At 38.9% G+C, this 19,519-nt stretch overlaps 1 protein-coding gene across 2 annotated transcripts; it reads left to right on the forward strand.

Annotated features, from left to right (window-relative positions):
- Nucleotides 1-1,377: 1,377 nt before the first annotated feature.
- On the forward strand, nt 1,378-19,092 carry LOC111778536 (protein SPIRRIG). Of its 2 annotated transcripts, none has more exons than XM_023658432.1 (19): nt 1,378-2,163; nt 4,299-4,368; nt 4,480-4,565; nt 5,085-5,220; nt 5,307-5,363; nt 5,539-5,715; nt 5,990-6,181; nt 6,326-6,391; nt 7,048-7,162; nt 7,359-8,536; nt 8,699-9,395; nt 9,498-9,600; nt 9,694-10,808; nt 11,053-12,703; nt 12,849-15,899; nt 16,015-16,323; nt 16,448-16,754; nt 16,936-17,082; nt 17,290-19,092. In XM_023658432.1, exons 1-19 carry the CDS (start codon nt 1,946-1,948, stop codon nt 18,472-18,474), a joined length of 10,860 nt encoding a protein of 3,619 aa, XP_023514200.1. In that variant the 5' UTR covers nt 1,378-1,945; the 3' UTR covers nt 18,475-19,092. The 2 variants fall into 2 exon arrangements, with proteins under 2 accessions (XP_023514200.1, XP_023514201.1); XM_023658433.1 differs by lacking the exon at nt 1,378-2,163 and adding an exon at nt 2,180-2,866.
- The last annotated feature ends 427 nt before the right edge of the window (nt 19,093-19,519 follow it).

The raw sequence follows: 19,519 nt of genomic DNA on the forward strand, positions 1-19,519 counted from the left end.
TGCAATTTGAAGAATGAGTCTGCTCGGAGTAAAACTAACTATAATTTAGAGGGTTTATTATAGTTAGAATATCGGCAAAAACTAAAACTATAAAAAATCTCGAACGACACTAAACTATTTAATTTATTAAATATCAGACGGATTTTTATTTATGATAGAGCTACTACATTTCTTAAAATGTAAGGGAGAGAATAAATGTAATTAGTCACTTAATTATGTTGCCAAACAGGCTAATTGTGGTTAGTTTAACTAAACAACTAAATTTAATTCAAGTTATAATGCACAAACTCATAGCCCAAGCTTTTATAAACTAAATAATGTTACACCTTCAACGTCCATCTGGGTTCTTATCGAGGTATTGACCCTCTTGTGTACATGTCATGTTATTTACAACATTCGGGCTAGGGCGCAATAGTGTCACGCCCATGCCACTCGATACTATCCTTAAAAGACCCATTTCAAAGGAAGTCGTGCTCGAGACACTCGTATTGGAACATTTGCCTTCACTGTAACACACGCATGTGCTACATGGTAGCTCGCTTAAGCTACATATTCTAAGGGTGGTGGAGAGTTGACACTATGCCTCCTCCTATAGTACATTTTAAGACATTTTTAATACTTTTCCTTATTTTGGCGAACGAGTATACAATGTCGTGGAGCTTTCGTTCGATGTCTGATTGACACTAAATTTGGCGAGCTTTCATATTTTACATGGATGAACTTAACTCCAAAACCGCATGTCTTCCATTTTATCTTTAACGAATTAAATAATATTAATATGATATTCCTTAAAAAAAAAACACAATTTGTTAATAAAAAATAATTTTCATTAAATTATAATTTTATTACCACATTTAAATAAAGTGTCAACTATAATAAATTGATTTGTATGGATGGTTACGTTAGATTTTTTTTAATAGATAAAAAAATTTCATATATTAAATATTATCAAACCATATATTAAAATTTTAATAAATAATTTTTAATAATTAAGGATAGAATTAAAAAATAAAAAAATTAAGAATAAAATCAAGAATTACCCATAAATTAGGGATTCCTTTGTATATTTAGCANAAAAAAAAAAAAAGAAAAGAAAATAAGGAAAGAGGTGATGACGTGAAATGATAAAATTAATAAATGAATAAAAAAAGAAAAAGAGATTTTTCAAAAGAAAAAAAAAAAAAAGAAAAAAAAATTTAATTAAAGGGTTCGATTTTTGTTTGCAGAAAAGCCCCGAAGCGGGGCCCAGTGAGAAAAGAGGCCCCCACGTCTTGAGCGTAAATCTTGGGCAGACACGTGGCAAAATCGTAGACGTGGATCCATATTGACGCAGTCGATCGAGTTTCAATCTTGTAAAGATATCGAGGTGAATGGAAATGGAAATGGAAAACGGAGGATATAGAGCGAGAAACAAGGAGCGGAGTGGCCGTCCAAAAATCAAAAAAATCACAGAACGAAGAACAAGAGAGAGAGAGAGAGAGATTGAGAGAGATTGAGAGAGATTTCAAGCTTGGCTGTGCCTGTGGCTGTTTGTTCGTTTTGGTTTTTCCTTTTCTTTTTGCCTTTCTCTAACGGAAGTCCGCGTTCTGTTACTTCCTTTGATGCATTAAGGGATGTAATTTCGTATCTGGAAAACAAGAAGATACCGAAATAACTAAGATTATTATTGGAATCTGTTGAAGAAAACAGTGGGAATCGGATTCATTATAGGTTTGTGTTTCGTTCCAGATCTTGCTTATGAATTTGATCGATTGAGGGAGGAGAAGGAGGCATTTAGAGGAGCTCGGTTGATTTTGATTTTGTTGAATTTGTTGATTTCCTGAGGCATTTTCTGGAATTTGAAGCTGGTGAGGTTGTTTGAGGATATCCTTCTAGGTTGGCCTAGAAGGGTTCCGATCTGTTTCGTGAGGAAGCGCCCGGCGGCGGATGAAATCGGAGGGCTCGTATGTTTCAAGGATCCAGAGGCAAAACGATGAAATGGGTTACATTGCTAAAGGACATCAAAGAGAAGGTTGGGTTAACTCCGTCTCATTCTGCTGGTTCTGCTCCCTCCGTCGGCTCCTCCTCCTCCTCCTCTTCTTCTTCCATACTCGCTTCCTCCGCCCGCGATAATCATGGGTCTTATCCAGCTCGTCGCCCTGGCTCCGCTTCATCGCCTGCAAGGTCCACCTCCTCCAATTTCTATTTCTTTCTAAATTTGTTCTTCCCAATTCTTGTCTGAGCTTCGCATTGGTTCCATTTCTTGGGTTTTGGATTGGAATGATGAATTGAGTTTGTGATTGAATTGAAAATAGATATGTGTTGTAGACAGGAACAATGTCTACTATCCTTTATTTAATGCCCGTTTCCCATTTCTTGGCGTTCTGTGTTGCTTGTGTTGATGCTGGATGAATGTGTCATTTTATTCGTGATGTGATTATTTGAAATTTGTTTGAAGCGTGTAAATGTACTTTTGTTCCGTTGAATTCTCTGTGTGGAAGTTTTTGAATGCAACTGCTTGTTGCTGTTAAAGGTATAGCTGTGATGCCCCAATATCCATAACATTATGTTGGCTCTGGTATGTTTATGTGGTTTTCGTGTGAGATATGACATTTCTTAAGGAGTTCGTGTCTGATTATTATTACGGAAAATGCCCCTCCATGCACGTGTCAAAACCCGATTTTTTGTGTATCGATAAAAATTAAAACAAAAGAAGTTTAGAGGATTTCTATCTGGATGACTCCCATTATTACCTTCTTTTGGCTGTTGTTGTTAAGAGAAAGAAAGAAGAAAAAGAAAAAAGAATAACATGCTTGCAGAATGGATGGCAAGAAGCTTTGGTGCTGTCACAACCAATCACAACCTTTGGACCTATCATTTATTGAAGGTTAGCAATACAAGCTTCAATCGTTAGGCTCAATGAGATGGGAAGAAGTTAGATGAAAACTTAGTGTATATCAAAATGGATGAGATGGATTTGTGCATCATTTGACACTGTGCGTGCAAAAATTTTCTAAAAAATATAAATCATGCTTGTAGAAGATCACTGGGCTTTGTCCTTTGATTACAGTAAGATTGTCAGTGTTAGTATTTGGGTAGAAGCTCATGTTTTTTAGGACTGATAAGTGAAAGCAAGCGTCATGGACTGATAATAATGAGTTCGATAAAAGAATGTTGGTCGACAGAAGATTTCTACTTAAAAGTCAAGCAAAAACTGATATATATAGAGCTAGTATTATTTCTAACAACTTTGATTTCGACCAGTTAGAGATGTTCCAAAAGGTGTGAGATGTGTGATCATTAGCTATGTCCTGGTTGCTTTATCCCTCCTGTGGCAGAATTGTGATTTTTATTCTCCGGTTATTTCCGGGGAGGAGGTACTTTGAACCACTTCCTGTTTCGAAAGAGTTTCTTGGAGCATTTAAATACTTCCTCCACTTTGGGGTTTAGAAGCCTATCAGTTGACTTTGTTTGATATTCAGATGAAGTTTGTGATTCCCTTTCTATTTTCGGTAGTGCAAGAGGTTAAAGGTACTATTGTGTAAGGCCAAAAACTTGTGCATTCATTCTTTGCTTCCGAACCATTTGGTTTTGAGGCCATTTCTTGTAGATGGTGCACCTTATTGTTTGAGGTACCTAATTGGATGCCTAAGAAGCTGAATTTCTTTTCCTTATTGGTGAAAAGGAGAATTAGTGTAGTGTATAAGAATTCGGAGGGGGCTCTTCTTACCTTCAAGTTCTTCCCGTAAAACTATTGTCCGTTTTTATTTTTGCGCGAAGATAGTTTTAGAGCACGAGCGTCATTTTTGGTTGATTGCTCCATTTCTCCTGGTATATGTTGTGACTTTATGCTTACCTTTTGTTTTCCTGTATATTTTAAGGCAATGTTGTGTTGAACTTGCTCCATTGGGTGTATGCTTATTAGTGCTGTTTTCTCTACGGTTGCTTTTTTCCTCTCTTTTTGTTTTCTATGAATGGTGTGCTAGCTTTTTATTTGGTTCAAACTTGGCCTTCTGTAGATTCTCATTCTTCTTAATGAAAACCCTGTTCTTCAGAAAAGAAAAAGAAGTTTTATTGATTAAGTGCTCCACGTTTGGCCTTGATGTTACTGTTTGTTTTCTATTTTTTAAACCTTAAACACACCTGATGCTGACGCTTGGTCTTTTCTTAAGCCATATCTCTTAACTTGCACTTCAATGAACTAATCCAAAATCAATTAGGGATATGGGCTATGGCTACTATGAGTACCTTTCCAATTGTTCATGCTTGAATCTGGTAATACAATCTGAGTATCCATAGTATCTTTTACTTCTAAGCAGAAGCAGACATGAGCTGGAATCGGACTTCAAGCTTTATTGGGAGGAATTTCGGTCATCCAGCTCTGAAAAGGTGACTGGTAACTGTATTTAATTCATTGGCCTTTTATGCCGTTTGTTGGTAACAGTGTACTGGTCGTGATAGATCACTGATATTGATATTGTTTCTTCATCAACCATGCAGGAGAAAGAGGCGGCCTTGAATATGACTGTGGATACATTTTGTAGATTAGTGAAGCAACATGCTAATGTAGCTCAATTAATTACTATGTATGTCTACCACTCCCCCCTGCTCTTATGACTACCTCAGTTGATTGAATATTTTTTAATGCAATGACATTTTGATTGATAAAGATTTTTCTTTTGTTCCTTAGTATCCTTTTTATGATTTTCGTATGACATAACGAACCTGTAGCTTTATTAAGTACCTGCTATGTTTGTCTTTTAATCCCGAAAGCTTAAAGTATTTGGTTAAATTTTTATTAATTTATTTATGGTGATAATCTGAGATCCGTGTCTTGTTTTAGACTTTGGATTTGTTATTAGGAGATTTCAATTCGAGTATTTAGAACAAACTTATGGACTTTTGATATTGAATTGAGGGATTTGAGTAAGATATCACTGGCTTTGATATCTTACATTTACCTTGAATTTGAAAAATCCAAGTTCTATGTTGTTTGTCAGAATGCAAATGAGTGTTGGTCTCTGGCTTAAACATTTCTTTAATGACATATAATCTTCTTTGTTTTGAGTTTATTGACCGACTTTGAGGGTTTTGATGCACTACAGGTTAGTCGAAACACATATATTCTCTTTTGTTGTGGGAAGAGCTTTTGTTACAGACATTGAGAAGCTAAAAATCAGCAGTAAAAGAAGGTCTTTGGATGTAGTAAAAGTACTGAAGTATTTTGCAGAATTTGCCGAGGTTTGCTCTACACTGATTTGCTGTCTCGTCCAAATTACCTATTAAACATATTGTTCAATCAACTTAAGTCATATACTTCTTTGCAGGATATTATTAGTCCAGGTGCAAATCTATTAACTGCAGTTGAAGTCCTTATATCTGGGGTATAGTTCTTATAACTTAAGGAAGATTCTGTTTAAGTTCAGTATCTTTGTTTCATTTGATTTGTTTTCATGAAATGAAGAACTATGGAAACTGATGGCTGTATCTTTTATGCTTATAACACCAAGCAGTGCAGATTCTTCCTCAGAATCTTACTTTTTAGACAATCTTTTGCAGCCTATTGACAAGCAATCCCTTCTTGATTCGGGTATATTCTGCTGTCTCATCCATATTCTCAATGCCCTCCTGGATCCTGATGAAGTCAATCAGAGGGAAAGGATTGCTAGCAATGAAGAAAAATCAGCTTTAGTTGAAGAGCTCAATGTTCTTGGTAGACAAGGACGCCGACTTGAGGTAACTTCTAATTTTTCTTAATGAGACACATATATTCATGTGCTTATGAACCTGTTCTTATGATGTTTCTGTTTTATTATTTTTATTTCAGCTTAGAACATCCGAAAATGTTTCCTTTATTATAATTTGTATTTGGGTGATTAGTACTTTATCATCCCAACAAAAATGCAAGATAGTTGGGGATTGTGATTGAGTCAATATTTTTGTTTCTTGCTTGATTTTGTTATATGATTTTGATTAGCTAACCTATTTTCATGGTATGATTCTCCTGTAGGTCGAGGGTAGTGTTGTTCACATCATGAAGGCTCTAGCCAGCCATCCTTCGGCTGCTCAAAGTTTAATTGAGGACGACTCCCTTCAGATGCTTTTTCAAATGGTTGCAAATGGGTCATTGACAGTCTTCTCTCAGTATATGGAAGGTCTTGTTCCATTGCACAATATTCAACTTCATAGACATGCTATGCAGGTAAAAACTAATTTAATCATCACGGGATATTTATTATGAACTTTTCGTATGTTGGAGTCTAGCTTTTCACATGCGTTTTTCTCATCATTTAGATATTAATTCATATTCAGATGTGATTTTTCTTCTTTCTGATGAAATTTTCAGATACTTAATCTTCTTCTCGTCAATGACAGTGGAAGCACTGCCAAATATATACGCAAACATCACTTGGTATGCTTTTTTCATGATATACGAATGTTTTAATTCTTGAATATCAGTACTTATAGTTATTGAAATATGCACCCCACATATTCCTCAACCAATTTATAAGCCCCAAGATGGTCTACTGTTTCTTTCTAGCCATATGAACCATGAAATCACAAAGAAGCTAGCTTACTAGAGAACATGGCATTTCCTTTGGAAAGGAGGATTGAACGAGATAGGAAACTTTTCATCAAGGAAAGAGACTATTGCTCGAGATAGAATTTTTGATGCTTTAGTAAATAATAAAATTCTCCAGCTCTTCAGTGGACATGGTTTCAAAGAGAGGGCCAAGGTTTTTTATGGATCAATGGGGTAAAAGCTTTGCTTTGGGAATTTAGGCTAAAAGGTCTTCGTAAACCCACAAATCACTATCAACACTAAAAGGATATTCTTAAACGTTTTGGTGGGCATGGTTGCAAACCAAGTTCCATATGCTTCAAGGCTGTCTGCTGGATGCAAAGAACTGGAGGCCCAAACTAAATTTGGATGTCCAGCTTAAAGTTTGCTATTCTATAATTGTTTCTTAGAGATTTTATTTTCCTTTTATTTACCTTTCATTCCATCTGCTTAAATTTTCTTGTTTATCAGATGTACGACTGTCATAATGTTGATTCTATGTGCAGATAAAAATTCTATTGATGGCAGTGAAGGAATACGATCCTAACTGTGGTGACTCTGCTTACACCATGGGAATAGTGGACTTGCTACTCGAGTGTGTGAGATTGTCTTATAGGCCTGGTAAGTAACTTTTCTTTTGGCTATTAACTTGAGCAATTTAGAAAGCTATCTGGAGAGGTTTGATTCATCAGTGATATTAATGTCAGAAAAAATTCTCTTGAAGCAACATTTCTAGATCTATGGTAGTTTTATTTACTACGGCTAGTGCATGTTGAATACTTTTAACTGCTGCTTTTGTTGCAATTTTAACTTGTAGAGGCCAATGGTATAAGTCTCAGGGAGGATATACGGAATGCTCATGGTTATCACTTCCTTGTCCAGTTTGCATTGATTCTTTCTACGTTGCCAAGGAGTCAATCTTTTCAGTCTATAAAATCAAGTCCAATACAAGATCACATTCAAGGCACCGATGTCTCCTCCCCAACAAATGATAAAGAAAAGCAAGATTACATGGAACAAGATGTCCCTTCCTTGCAACTTTTCCCTACATTGTCAAGGTTGCTCGATGTTCTGGTAAATCTAGCCCAAACTGGTCCACAGGAATCTGAGTGTTCATCTACCGGAAAAAGATCGAAATCTACTTATTCCAAAAGCTCTGACCATAGCAAAAGCAGAACATCCTCGTCTGATCGGCTTACTGATGATATTTGGGAGGAAGGGAATAATAAAGTCAAAGATCTAGAAGCAGTTCAAATGTTGCAAGATATTTTCCTGAAAGCAGATAACAGAGAATTGCAGGCAGAAGTCTTAAATAGAATGTTCAAAATATTCTCAAGTCATTTGGAAAATTACAAGTTGTGCCAGCAGTTGCGAACTGTTCCACTTCTCATCCTGAATATGGCTGGTTTTCCTTCGAGCTTGCAAGAGATTATCTTGAAAATTCTTGAATATGCTGTTACAGTTGTGAATTGTGTACCGGAGCAGGAATTGCTTTCACTGTGTTGTTTGCTGCAGCAGCCAATAAGGTCGGAATTAAAGCACACCATACTGTCCTTTTTTGTAAAACTATTGTCATTCGACCATCATTATAAGAAAGTCCTACGAGAAGTTGGTGTCCTAGAAGTTTTGTTGGATGATTTGAAGCATCACAGGTTTCTTCAGAGTTCTGACCAGCATGGTGGCAATGTTAACCAGCTAGAAAAAAAATCCAGCGCCAGCAGCTTCAAGAAGCATTTGGACAGTAAGGACACAATTCTTGCTTCACCCAAGTTATTGGATACTTGCTCTGGGAAGTTTCCTATTTTTGAAGTTGAGAGTACTACTACTGTTGCATGGGATTGTATCGTCTCTTTACTGAAGAAAGCTGATGCCAGTCAAACGTCATTCCGATCATCTAATGGTGTGACCATTGTCCTTCCATTTCTAGTGTCTAATGTACATCGTCAAGGGGTCCTCAGGTTGTTGTCATGTTTGATCACTGAAGATACTGCGCAGGTACCATCTTTTCTTAAATATCGGTGTTGCAATGAGTGGCCATTTGGGCCATAAATTTTGTTCCTTGCTTTTGCATGTGAAATTACTTACAGAATCAGTTAATAGTGCCTAAATGAGTGTGTTTGTAATACAATATTTGATTTTTTTCCCTCTTTCTACCAGGCTCATCCCGAAGAATTAAGTGCCATTATTGAAATTCTGAAGAGTGGAATGGTCACTAGCATTTCAGGATCTCAGTATAGGCTTCACAATGAGGCAAAATGTGAAACTATGGGAACCTTGTGGCGCATCCTGGAAGTTAATAATTCTGCACAAAGGATCTTCGGTGAAGTGACCGGATTTTCTCTTTTGCTTACTATACTTCATAGTTTCCAAAGTGGAGGGGACTCATATGAGTGTCCGATTGAGGATCGCATCAAGGTATTTAAGTACCTAATGCGCGTCGTGACAGCTGGAGTCTGTGACAATGCTGTAAACAGGATGAAACTGCACACAGTTATTTTGTCTCAAACATTTAATGATCTTCTGTCGGAGTCTGGCCTGATATGTGTCGAGTTTGAAAGGCAAGTCATACAGTTACTGTTGGAACTTTGTCTTGAGATGGTTCTACCACCATACATGAACTTGGAAGATGCCCAATCATCAAGTTCTATGAAGAGCAATTCATCCAATTTTCACTTAATAACTCCATCGGGTTCCTTTCATCCTAATAAAGAACGTGTATACAATGCTGGAGCTATTAGGATTCTCATCCGTCTGCTGTTGCTTTTTACTCCCAAGGTGCAGTTAGAAGTTCTTGACATCATTGAAAAGCTTGCTCGTGCTGGCCCCTTTAATCAGGAGAATCTCACCTCAGTAGGTGTGCATTAATCATACCAGCCTTTTAAATTTGTCAGGCGTAGTTTATGCTACTGAATTCTCAACCTTTCTTTTTTTTTCTTTTTCTTTTTGGAATGTTTAGGCTGTGTGGAACTTCTATTGGAGACAATTCGTCCTTTCCTATTGGGTTCATCTCCATTACTTGCATATACTCTGAAGATAGTGGAAGTTCTTGGGGCATATAGGTTGAAATTCATGACACGTTACTTTTTCATACTCTATGATTCAGTGTCTTTTTTTTAATATTGTTGGATTAATTTCTGTATTTTTTTTTATAGGTTATCTGCATCAGAACTTCGAATGCTAATTAGATTTGTTCTACAAATGAGATTGCTGAAGTCAGGTCATATTCTTATTGACATGATGGAAAGGTTGGTTCATATGGAAGATATGGCATCAGAGAGTCTGTCTTTGGCACCGTTTTTAGAGATGGATATGAGTAAGATTGGGCATGCCTCGATCCAAGTATCTCTTGGAGAAAGATCTTGGCCTCCAGCTGCTGGCTACTCTTTTGTTTGCTGGTTTCAATTTCACAATCTCCTTAAATCTCAAGGAAAGGAGTTTGATTCCTCAAAAGTAGGCCCTTCAAAGAGGTGGACTGCCAAAAATGTCCAGTCCCAGGACCAGCAAATTCTTCGTATATTTTCTGTTGGTGCAGCAAGCAATGATAATACATTTTATGCCGAACTTTATCTGCAGGAGGATGGTGTTTTAACCCTTGCCACAAGCAACTCTTCCTCCTTGTCATTTTCTGGCATTGATCTTGAGGAAGGCAGATGGCATCACCTTGCTGTTGTTCACAGCAAACCAAATGCTTTAGCTGGACTATTCCAAGCTAGCATTGCTTATGTGTATCTCAACGGAAAGTTGAAACACACTGGGAAACTGGCCTATGCACCCTCTCCTGTTGGGAAATCCTTACAGGTGAACATTGGTACCCCTGTTGTGTGTGCTAAAGTTAGTGACATGCATTGGAAGCTCCGTTCCTGCTATCTTTTTGAAGAAGTGCTTACTCCAGGCTGCATATGTTTCATGTACATACTGGGTAGAGGATATAGAGGGATTTTCCAAGACACAGACCTTTTGCGTTTTGTGCCAAACCAGGCTTGTGGTGGTGGTAGCATGGCAATTTTAGATTCCTTGGATGCTGACTTAGCTTTGACCCATAATATGCAGAAGCATGATGGTTCAAGCAAGTTGGGGGACACAAGGGCAGATGGTAGTGGGATAGTTTGGGATATGGAGAGACTCGGAAATCTTTCCTTACAGCTCTCAGGCAAGAAACTAATATTTGCATTTGATGGAACATCTGCTGAAGCCATACGAGTGTCAGGAGTTTTATCTATGCTCAATCTAGTAGATCCCATGTCGGCTGCTGCTTCTCCTATTGGGGGTAAGAAAATTTTACATTTTAGTTTAAATTTTAGCAACTGGGTTTTGTATTGACGAAGATATAACATCATTGCAAGATTATTGTGGGTAAGAAACCATGTTGATGATCTTAAGTTTTACATTAAGTTTAAATTTTGCTATCGCTATGGCCCGTCCTAAAAGTAATTGGGTCTTGTATTGATGAAGACTAACACATCATTGTAAGATAATTGAACTTTTTTTCTTTTGGGGCATGTTTTTGGCAGGTATTCCCCGGTTTGGACGCCTTCATGGGGATGTATATGTTTGTAAGCAATGTGTAATTGGTGACATTATACGCCCTGTTGGTGGGATGACGGTTATCCTTGCCCTTGTTGAAGCTTCTGAGACGAGGGATATGTTGCACATGGCCCTTACATTACTTGCGTGTGCACTTCATCAAAATCCACAGAATGTGAGGGACATGCAGACCTATAGGGGATATCATTTGCTAACTCTTTTTCTGCACCGGCGAATGTCTCTATTTGACATGCAGTCGCTAGAAATCTTTTTCAAGATTGCAGCATGCGAAGCTTCATTTGCAGAGCCAAAAAGGTTGGAAAATTTTCAAACAAATTTCTCGCCAACTAATACTTTTCAGGACAGCTGTTATGAGGAGCTTAATATATCAAAATTGCGTGATGAGGTTTCCTCTATTGGATCACATGGTGACTTGGATGATTTTTCTGCTCCGAAAGATTCATTTAGTCATATTTCAGAGCTTGAAAATCCTGAAATGCCAGGTGAAACTTCAAATTGTGTTGTATTGTCAAATCCAGATATGGTTGAGCATGTCTTACTTGACTGGACATTGTGGGTAACATCCCCTGTCACAATTCAAATTGCTCTCCTGGGTTTCCTTGAGCATCTAGTCTCAATGCACTGGTACAGGAACCATAACCTTACAGTTCTTCGACGAATCAACCTTGTTCAGCATTTATTAGTGACTTTGCAGCGGGGAGATGTTGAGGTTCCTGTGTTGGAGAAACTGGTTGTCTTGCTTGGAGTCATTTTAGAAGATGGGTTTTTGGTTTCTGAATTGGAACTTGTGGTCAAGTTTGTGATCATGACATTTGATCCACCTCAATTGACACCGAGGCGTCCAATTTCACGAGAATCCATGGGGAAACATGTGATTGTGAGAAATATGTTGGTGGAGATGCTTATTGATCTGCAAGTGACCATAAGATCAGAAGATTTGCTAGAGCAATGGCATAAAATTGTTTCCTCTAAGTTGATTACATATTTTCTTGATGAAGCTGTTCATCCTTCAAGCATGAGATGGATCATGACCCTTCTTGGTGTATGTCTTACATCTTCACCAACGTTTGCACTTAAATTCCGTACAAGTGGAGGTTATCAAGGTTTGGTACGTGTCCTTCCCAGTTTCTATGATTCCCCTGATATATATTATATCCTTTTCTGCCTGATATTTGGAAAGCCAGTTTATCCTAGACTACCTGAAGTCCGAATGCTAGACTTTCATGCCCTTATGCCAAGTGATGGAAGTTTTGTGGAACTGAAATTTGTGGAACTTCTGGAACCTGTAATTGCAATGGCAAAATCAACATTTGATAGGCTGAGTGTTCAGTCAATGCTTGCCCACCAAACTGGTAATCTCTCCCAGGCTAGTGCTGGTCTTGTGGCTGAACTTGCCGAAGGGAATGCAGACAATGCAGGAGAGCTTCAAGGTGAAGCTCTGATGCATAAGACCTATGCTGCTCGTCTAATGGGTGGGGAGGCATCGGCCCCCGCTGCTGCTACCTCTGTCCTTAGGTTTATGGTTGATTTGGCAAAAATGTGCCATCCTTTTTCTGCAGTTTGCAGACGGGCAGATTTTCTTGAAAGCTGTGTTGACCTTTACTTTTCTTGTGTTAGGTTTGTCTTTGGAACCATTCTCATTTTCCTTCACTTTGCTTCACTTTTGTTAAAGAAATTTTTGGCACAATCACTGAATGATTTGTTTACTGACTGAGATTTTTCTTATTCCCTCCCTTTGTTTTGCAAATTAACTATCTTACAGGGCTGCTTATGCTGTGAAGATGGCTAAAGAGCTATCAGTAAAGACTGAGGAAAAGAATTCAAATGATTGTGATGATGCCAGTAGTTCACAGAACACATTCTCTAGCATGCCACAGGAACAAGATTTGTCTGTGAAGACATCCATTAGTGTTGGAAGTTTCCCTCAGGCGCAGGCAAGTACTAGCTCTGATGACACTGCTGTGCCTCAAAATGAGCCTAGTCTTAGAGAGGAGATCAATACTGTTCAATCCCCCCGAACGTCAATCAAATCAGGGCATGATTTTCAGGTTGCTGAGAGCTTAGTAGGTGATAATATTGACCAGGAGTCTGTCATATCCAGTACAAATGAGTTTAGCTTCAGACCAACAAAAGTCACTCAGGAACCCTTGCAACCAATTGACTCTCATAGTACTGCCTCTCTAAATCTAATTGATTCTCCCAGCCTTTCAGAAAAATCTAATATTCGTGCTCCCCACACAACTTCATCATCTCCAGTTGTTGCATTGGCATCTTGGCTTGGGAATGCGAGTAGTAATGAATTAAAATCTCCGCCTGTTGCTCCGCCATCTGTGGAATCTTTTGCATCCGCTGTAGAATTCGATTCATCATCGGATCTGAAGTCTACTTCTCAAGGAAATCCATCTGCAAATACTTTCTTTTCAGTTAGCCCAAAGTTACTTCTTGAAATGGATGATTCTGGTTATGGAGGTGGTCCTTGTTCTGCTGGTGCTACTGCTGTACTGGATTTTATGGCTGAAGTTCTTTCAGATATTTTGACTGAGCAGATAAAGGCAGCACCAGTCATAGAGAGCATCTTGGAAAATGTTCCTCTATATGTAGATATGGAATCTATGTTAGTCTTTCAGGGTTTATGTCTTAGTAGACTGATGAACTTCCTTGAAAGGCGCCTCCTGCGGGATGATGAAGAAGACGAAAAAAAACTGGACAAAACTCGCTGGTCTGCAAATTTAGATGCATTTTGCTGGATGATTGTTGATCGTGTATATATGGGTGCCTTTCCTCAACCTTCTGGTGTGCTAAAAACTCTTGAGTTCTTGCTGTCTATGTTGCAGCTGTCAAACAAGGACGGTCGAATAGAAGTATCTGCTTCTGGAAAGGGTCTTTTATCTATTGCAAGAGGCAGCAAGCAACTTGATGCTTACGTACATTCAATTTTAAAGAATACTAGTCGAATGATATTGTATTGCTTCCTCCCATCATTCTTGATCTCAATTGGAGAAGATGGTCTCCTTTCATGCTTGGGCTTGCTAATGGAACCCAAGAAACGATCATACTCGGGTTCATATTATGGTGATTCTGGACTTGATATCTGCGCAGTCTTACAGTTATTAGTTGCTCACAGAAGAGTTATCTTCTGTCCAAGCAATGTTGATACTGATCTGAACTGTTGTATGTGTGTCAATTTAATAACTCTACTTCGTGACTCCAGGCAATATGTTCAGAACATGGCGGTTGATGTTGTAAGGTATCTCCTGGTGCATCGAAGGCCTGCCTTAGAAGATTTGCTCGTCTCTAAACCAAACCAAGGACTGTCTTTGGATGTCCTACATGGAGGCTTTGACAAATTGTTGACTGGAAGCTTGCCTGATTTCTTTGACTGGCTTCAGGCTTCTGAGCAGATTGTAAATAAAGTATTGGAACAGTGTGCTGCCATAATGTGGGTGCAGTATATTGCTGGGTCTGCTAAATTTCCTGGAGTGAGGATAAAGGCAATGGAGGGTCGGCGTAAGAAGGAGATGGGGAGAAGATCTCGAGATATTTCCAAGTTGGATATGAGACACTGGGAGCAAGTGAATGAGCGGAGGTATGCGCTGGATTTAGTTCGTGATTCGATGTCTACCGAGTTACGAGTACTTCGTCAGGATAAGTATGGATGGGTTCTCCATGCTGAAAGTGAATGGAAAAGTCACCTCCAGCAACTGGTTCATGAGCGCAGTATATTTCCAATAGCCTCATCTTCTGTGACAGAAGATCCTGAATGGCAACTCTGTCCTATAGAGGGTCCATATAGAATGCGAAAGAAACTAGAGCGAAGTAAATTGAAGATCGATACCATTCAAAATGCTCTTGATGGAAAGTTTGAGCTAAAAGAGGCCGAGCTGATAAAAGGAGGCAATGGCCTTGATGCTTCTGATGGTGAATCTGAATCCTATTTTCGTCTTTTAACCGATAATGCCAAACAGAATGATTCAGATAGTGACCTGTATGATGAACCTATGTTTAATGAATCAGATGATGTCAGGGATGAAACATCTGTTAAAAATGGTTGGAATGATGATAGAGCTAGTAGTGTAAATGATGCAAGTCTTCACTCTGCACTAGAGTTTGGTGCCAAGTCTAGTTCTGTTTCTGTTCCAGTAGCAGAGAGCTTTCAAGGAAGATCGGACCTGGGATCCCCTATACAATCATCTTCCGCTAGAATTGAGGAGGTAAAAGTTAGCGATGATAATAAATACGACAAAGAATTACATGATGATGGTGAATACCTTATCAGGCCATATTTGGAGCCTCTTGAAAAGATACGATTCCGCTATAACTGTGAGCGTGTCATCGGCCTTGACAAACATGATGGTATCTTTTTGATTGGTGAATTCTGTCTGTATGTGATCGAGAATTTCTATATCGACGACTCTGGATGCATTTGTGAGAAAGAATGTGAAGACGAACTGTCAGTTATTGATCAGGCTTTGGGTGTAAAGAAGGATTGTCTGGGCAGTATGGATTTCCAGTCCAAGTCTACTTCATCTTGGGGGGTTACAGTTAAGTCATGGTCTGGGGGAAGAGCTTGGGCCTACAGTGGTGGTGCTTGGGGAAAGGAGAAAGTAGGCAGCAGCGGTAATCTTCCTCATCCTTGGCGTATGTGGAAGCTTGACAGTGTTCATGAGATTTTGAAGCGAGATTATCAGCTGCGACCGGTTGCTGTTGAAATATTCAGCATGGATGGATGCAATGACCTTCTGGTGTTCCATAAAAAGGAGAGGGAAGAAGTCTTCAAAAATCTTGTTGCCATGAATCTTCCCAGAAACAGCATGTATGGAATATACTATCAAATTCTTCTTTGCATATTTTCTCTAAAGCATTCACTGCTATATATTTCTGCCTAGTCTATACTAGACTTTACTGACACAAACATATACTACTCTTAGGTTGGACACTACGATCTCTGGATCAACCAAGCAAGAGAGCAGCGAGGGCAGCCGTCTTTTCAAGATAATGGCCAAATCATTTTCAAAAAGGTGGCAAAATGGAGAGATAAGCAATTTCCAGTACCTCATGCATCTCAATACCTTGGCAGGACGAGGATACAGTGATCTTACACAGTACCCGGTGTTCCCATGGGTCCTTGCTGATTATGAAAGTGAAAACCTTGACCTGACGGATCCAAAATCATTTCGCATGCTTGCTAAATCTATGGGTTGTCAGACGCCTGAGGGAGAAGAGGAGTTTAAGAAAAGGTCAACCCACTTATAACTACAATTGTTAACATCTTATTTTTTGTTGTTTTGATCTACTTTGAACGCATAAATGTTTTTTTGCATCAGGTTTTCGTGTTTTAACTTTTTCTAGCTTGTTCTTCAGATATGAGAGTTGGGATGATCCAGAGGTTCCAAAATTTCACTATGGTTCTCATTATTCTAGTGCTGGAATTGTCCTCTTCTATTTGCTGCGGCTTCCACCATTTAGTGCAGAGAATCAGAAGCTTCAAGGTGGGCAGTTCGACCATGCTGATCGTCTTTTCAACAGTATTAGAGATACCTGGTTAAGTGCAGCTGGAAAAGGAAACACATCAGATGTGAAGGAGCTCATTCCAGAATTCTTTTACATGCCCGAGTTCCTTGAAAATAGGTTCAATCTTGACTTGGGAGAGAAACAATCTGGAGAAAAGGTTCCTACGACTTTTATTTATTACTCTTCAAATGTCTTTTTCAACTAATACACTAGCATACCCTGGACCGAGGTATACCCACTGGACCGGGGTTAGGCCGTGTGGGATGGGGAAGGAGTTGGAGCATAAATTGTTAATTGAAAATACTTTTAGAGATAAAGGAACTTTTTTTTTTTGCCAGGTTGGTGACGTTTTCTTACCTCCATGGGCAAAGGGCAGTGCTAGGGAGTTCATCAGGAAGCATAGAGAAGCACTGGAATCTGACTTTGTTTCAGAAAATTTGCATCATTGGATAGACCTCATCTTTGGTTATAAACAGAGAGGGAAGGTGGGTTTTGAAGTTGAGAGCCTTCGCTCATCAATCCATTTTGTTTAGTTTCCTTGTTAAAGTTCATCAAACTATTAAACATAGTCTTGAAGGTATAACTGTGTTACAACAACACTACAGCAGTGGAGCATATGACATTGTTTTCACCAGTCGAAAGTGCTTCATTATAGGGAAATTTCTAACTGTGAGATATTTTGCATTTGTCAGGCAGCAGAGGAAGCTACCAACGTTTTCTACCATTACACATATGAGGGGAGTGTGGATATAGATTCAGTGACGGACCCAGCAATGAAAGCCTCCATTCTAGCACAGATTAATCACTTTGGCCAAACACCCAAACAACTTTTCCTTAAGCCCCATGTCAAGAGGCGGGTTGACAGAAAGTTTCCTCATCCACTCAAGCATTCTAATCTTGTTGTTCCGCATGAGATTCGTAAGAGCTTGTCTTCTATTACTCAGATTGTCACTTCAAATGAGAAAATTCTTGTGGCAGGCGCTAATACCTTGCTTAAACCAAGATCCTATACCAAGTATGTTGCATGGGGATTCCCAGACCGAAGCTTGAGATTTTTGAGCTATGATCAAGACAGGCTCCTATCTACTCATGAAAATCTTCATGAGGGTTACCAAATTCAGTGTGCGGGTGTTAGCCATGATGGCTGTATTCTGGTAACAGGGGCTGACGATGGCCTGGTTTGGGTTTGGAGAATTACCAAATATGCACCCCGTCTTGTCAGAAGATTGCAGTTGGAGAAAGCTCTTTCTGGTCATACAGCCAAAATCACATGCCTTTATGTTAGTCAGCCCTACATGCTTATTGCGAGCGGATCGGACGATTGTACAGTCATTATATGGGATCTGAGCTCCCTGGTTTTTGTCAGGCAGCTTCCTAAGTTCCCAACTGCAATTTCGGCAATTTATGTCAATGACTTGACTGGGGAAATTGTGACAGCAGCTGGAATTCTGCTCGCAGTTTGGAGCATCAATGGAGATTGCCTTGCAATGGTTAACACATCCCAGTTGCCCTCAGATTCCATTCTTTCAATAACGAGCAGTACTTTTTCTGATTGGCTGGATACAAATTGGTATGCTACTGGACATCAGAGTGGTGCTGTGAAGGTGTGGCAAATGGTTCATTTCTCTAATCCTGTTTCTCAAATCAAATCCACGGGTAGTAGCACGGTTGGTCTGAATCTCGACAATAAGGTAGCAGAGTACCGTTTGATTCTTCACAAGGTTCTGAAATTTCACAAGCATCCCGTGACTGCGCTTCACCTAACCAGTGACCTAAAGCAGTTACTAAGTGGTGATTCCAACGGCCATCTTGTTTCATGGACATTGCCAGGTGAGAGCTTGAAAGCAGCAGCAGCAGCTTCAATGAATCTGGGGTGAAATTGACAATCAGAATTAGTGCAAATATCGCAACTTTCAGGTTGATATTTGATTTTCTCTTCATGGACAACCGTCCACGGTCGAGGAAGGAACCAGCTGCATGAATGATCAAATCATGTCAGGTGTAAAATGACCGCAGCTGGCCTGGTGGTGAAACATGATGACTTCTATGCAAGACTGGGCTTCTCAGTAGCATGAGACTAACATCTTAGACAGGAAGAACATAGCATGAATGCTACTGCATTATACTATACTCAGCACATTGGTGAAAGGGCATGAAGCAGGTTTAATTGTGGCTACGGGCTGTAGGATTTGGTTTGACACGGTTTGTTCTTTTCTTTGGGGCAAAATTTAGGATGTTCTCGATTTTGAGCAAGAATGTTAGATTTTCCCCATAGTTGTTTGGGTGTAAATAGATTGAATGAGGGTAATGAGTGTAATGAAACTGTACATAGGAGAAGACGTGCTATCGGAGAGACAGCTAGGTGAGAAAGATATGGCTCACCATGGTCGGTCTGTTTTCGAGGATGTTATGTTATGTTATGGTCACGTTGTATTCATTATGCAATGGAACTCTGTTTCTTTTGTCATGAAATATATAGATCTTTTGTTGATCCATGTGTTGCGCTTGGCAACTCCTTTCTATTGTTCTGGTAGAAGATGAATGTGTATCATGAATCAAGGTATTTTACTGTTCTCTATTTTTACCAATTTTTTTCAATGCAAATAACCTTTACTAAATCATGAACTAAAACCCAAACTATCCAAAGAAACCTGGGCCTTTATCATCAAGTTGGTTGACGAAGCTAACAAAGTTATAAAGTTCAAGGCCATGGACATTTTCTCGTTGGATTCAATAAAAACAACCCATCAAAGAACACGTTCAAAACAAAGTAGATTACCAACCAAAACTAAGAAAAATACACAAAATCAATGTTCAAAACAAACATTATAAAAGAAAAAAAAATGCATAACATAAATTCAATATTAATCCAACAATAGTTGTGAAATTTGTAACAGAGAGATCCATTTTTTTTAAAAAAGT

Source organism: Cucurbita pepo, chromosome LG17, assembly GCF_002806865.2.
Source record: "Cucurbita pepo subsp. pepo cultivar mu-cu-16 chromosome LG17, ASM280686v2, whole genome shotgun sequence".
NCBI lineage: Eukaryota > Viridiplantae > Streptophyta > Magnoliopsida > Cucurbitales > Cucurbitaceae > Cucurbita > Cucurbita pepo.

Bases quoted from the DNA above. Each gene is read 5' to 3' on its own strand.
- LOC111778536 (XM_023658432.1), top strand. From the start codon at position 1,946: ATGTTTCAAGGATCCAGAGGCAAAACGATGAAATGGGTTACATTGCTA. The intron at 5,716-5,989 runs GTAACTTCTAAT...ATTCTCCTGTAG, and splicing joins GACAAGGACGCCGACTTGAG to GTCGAGGGTAGTGTTGTTCA. The intron at 16,755-16,935 runs GTTCCTACGACT...TTTTTTTGCCAG, and splicing joins AGAAACAATCTGGAGAAAAG to GTTGGTGACGTTTTCTTACC.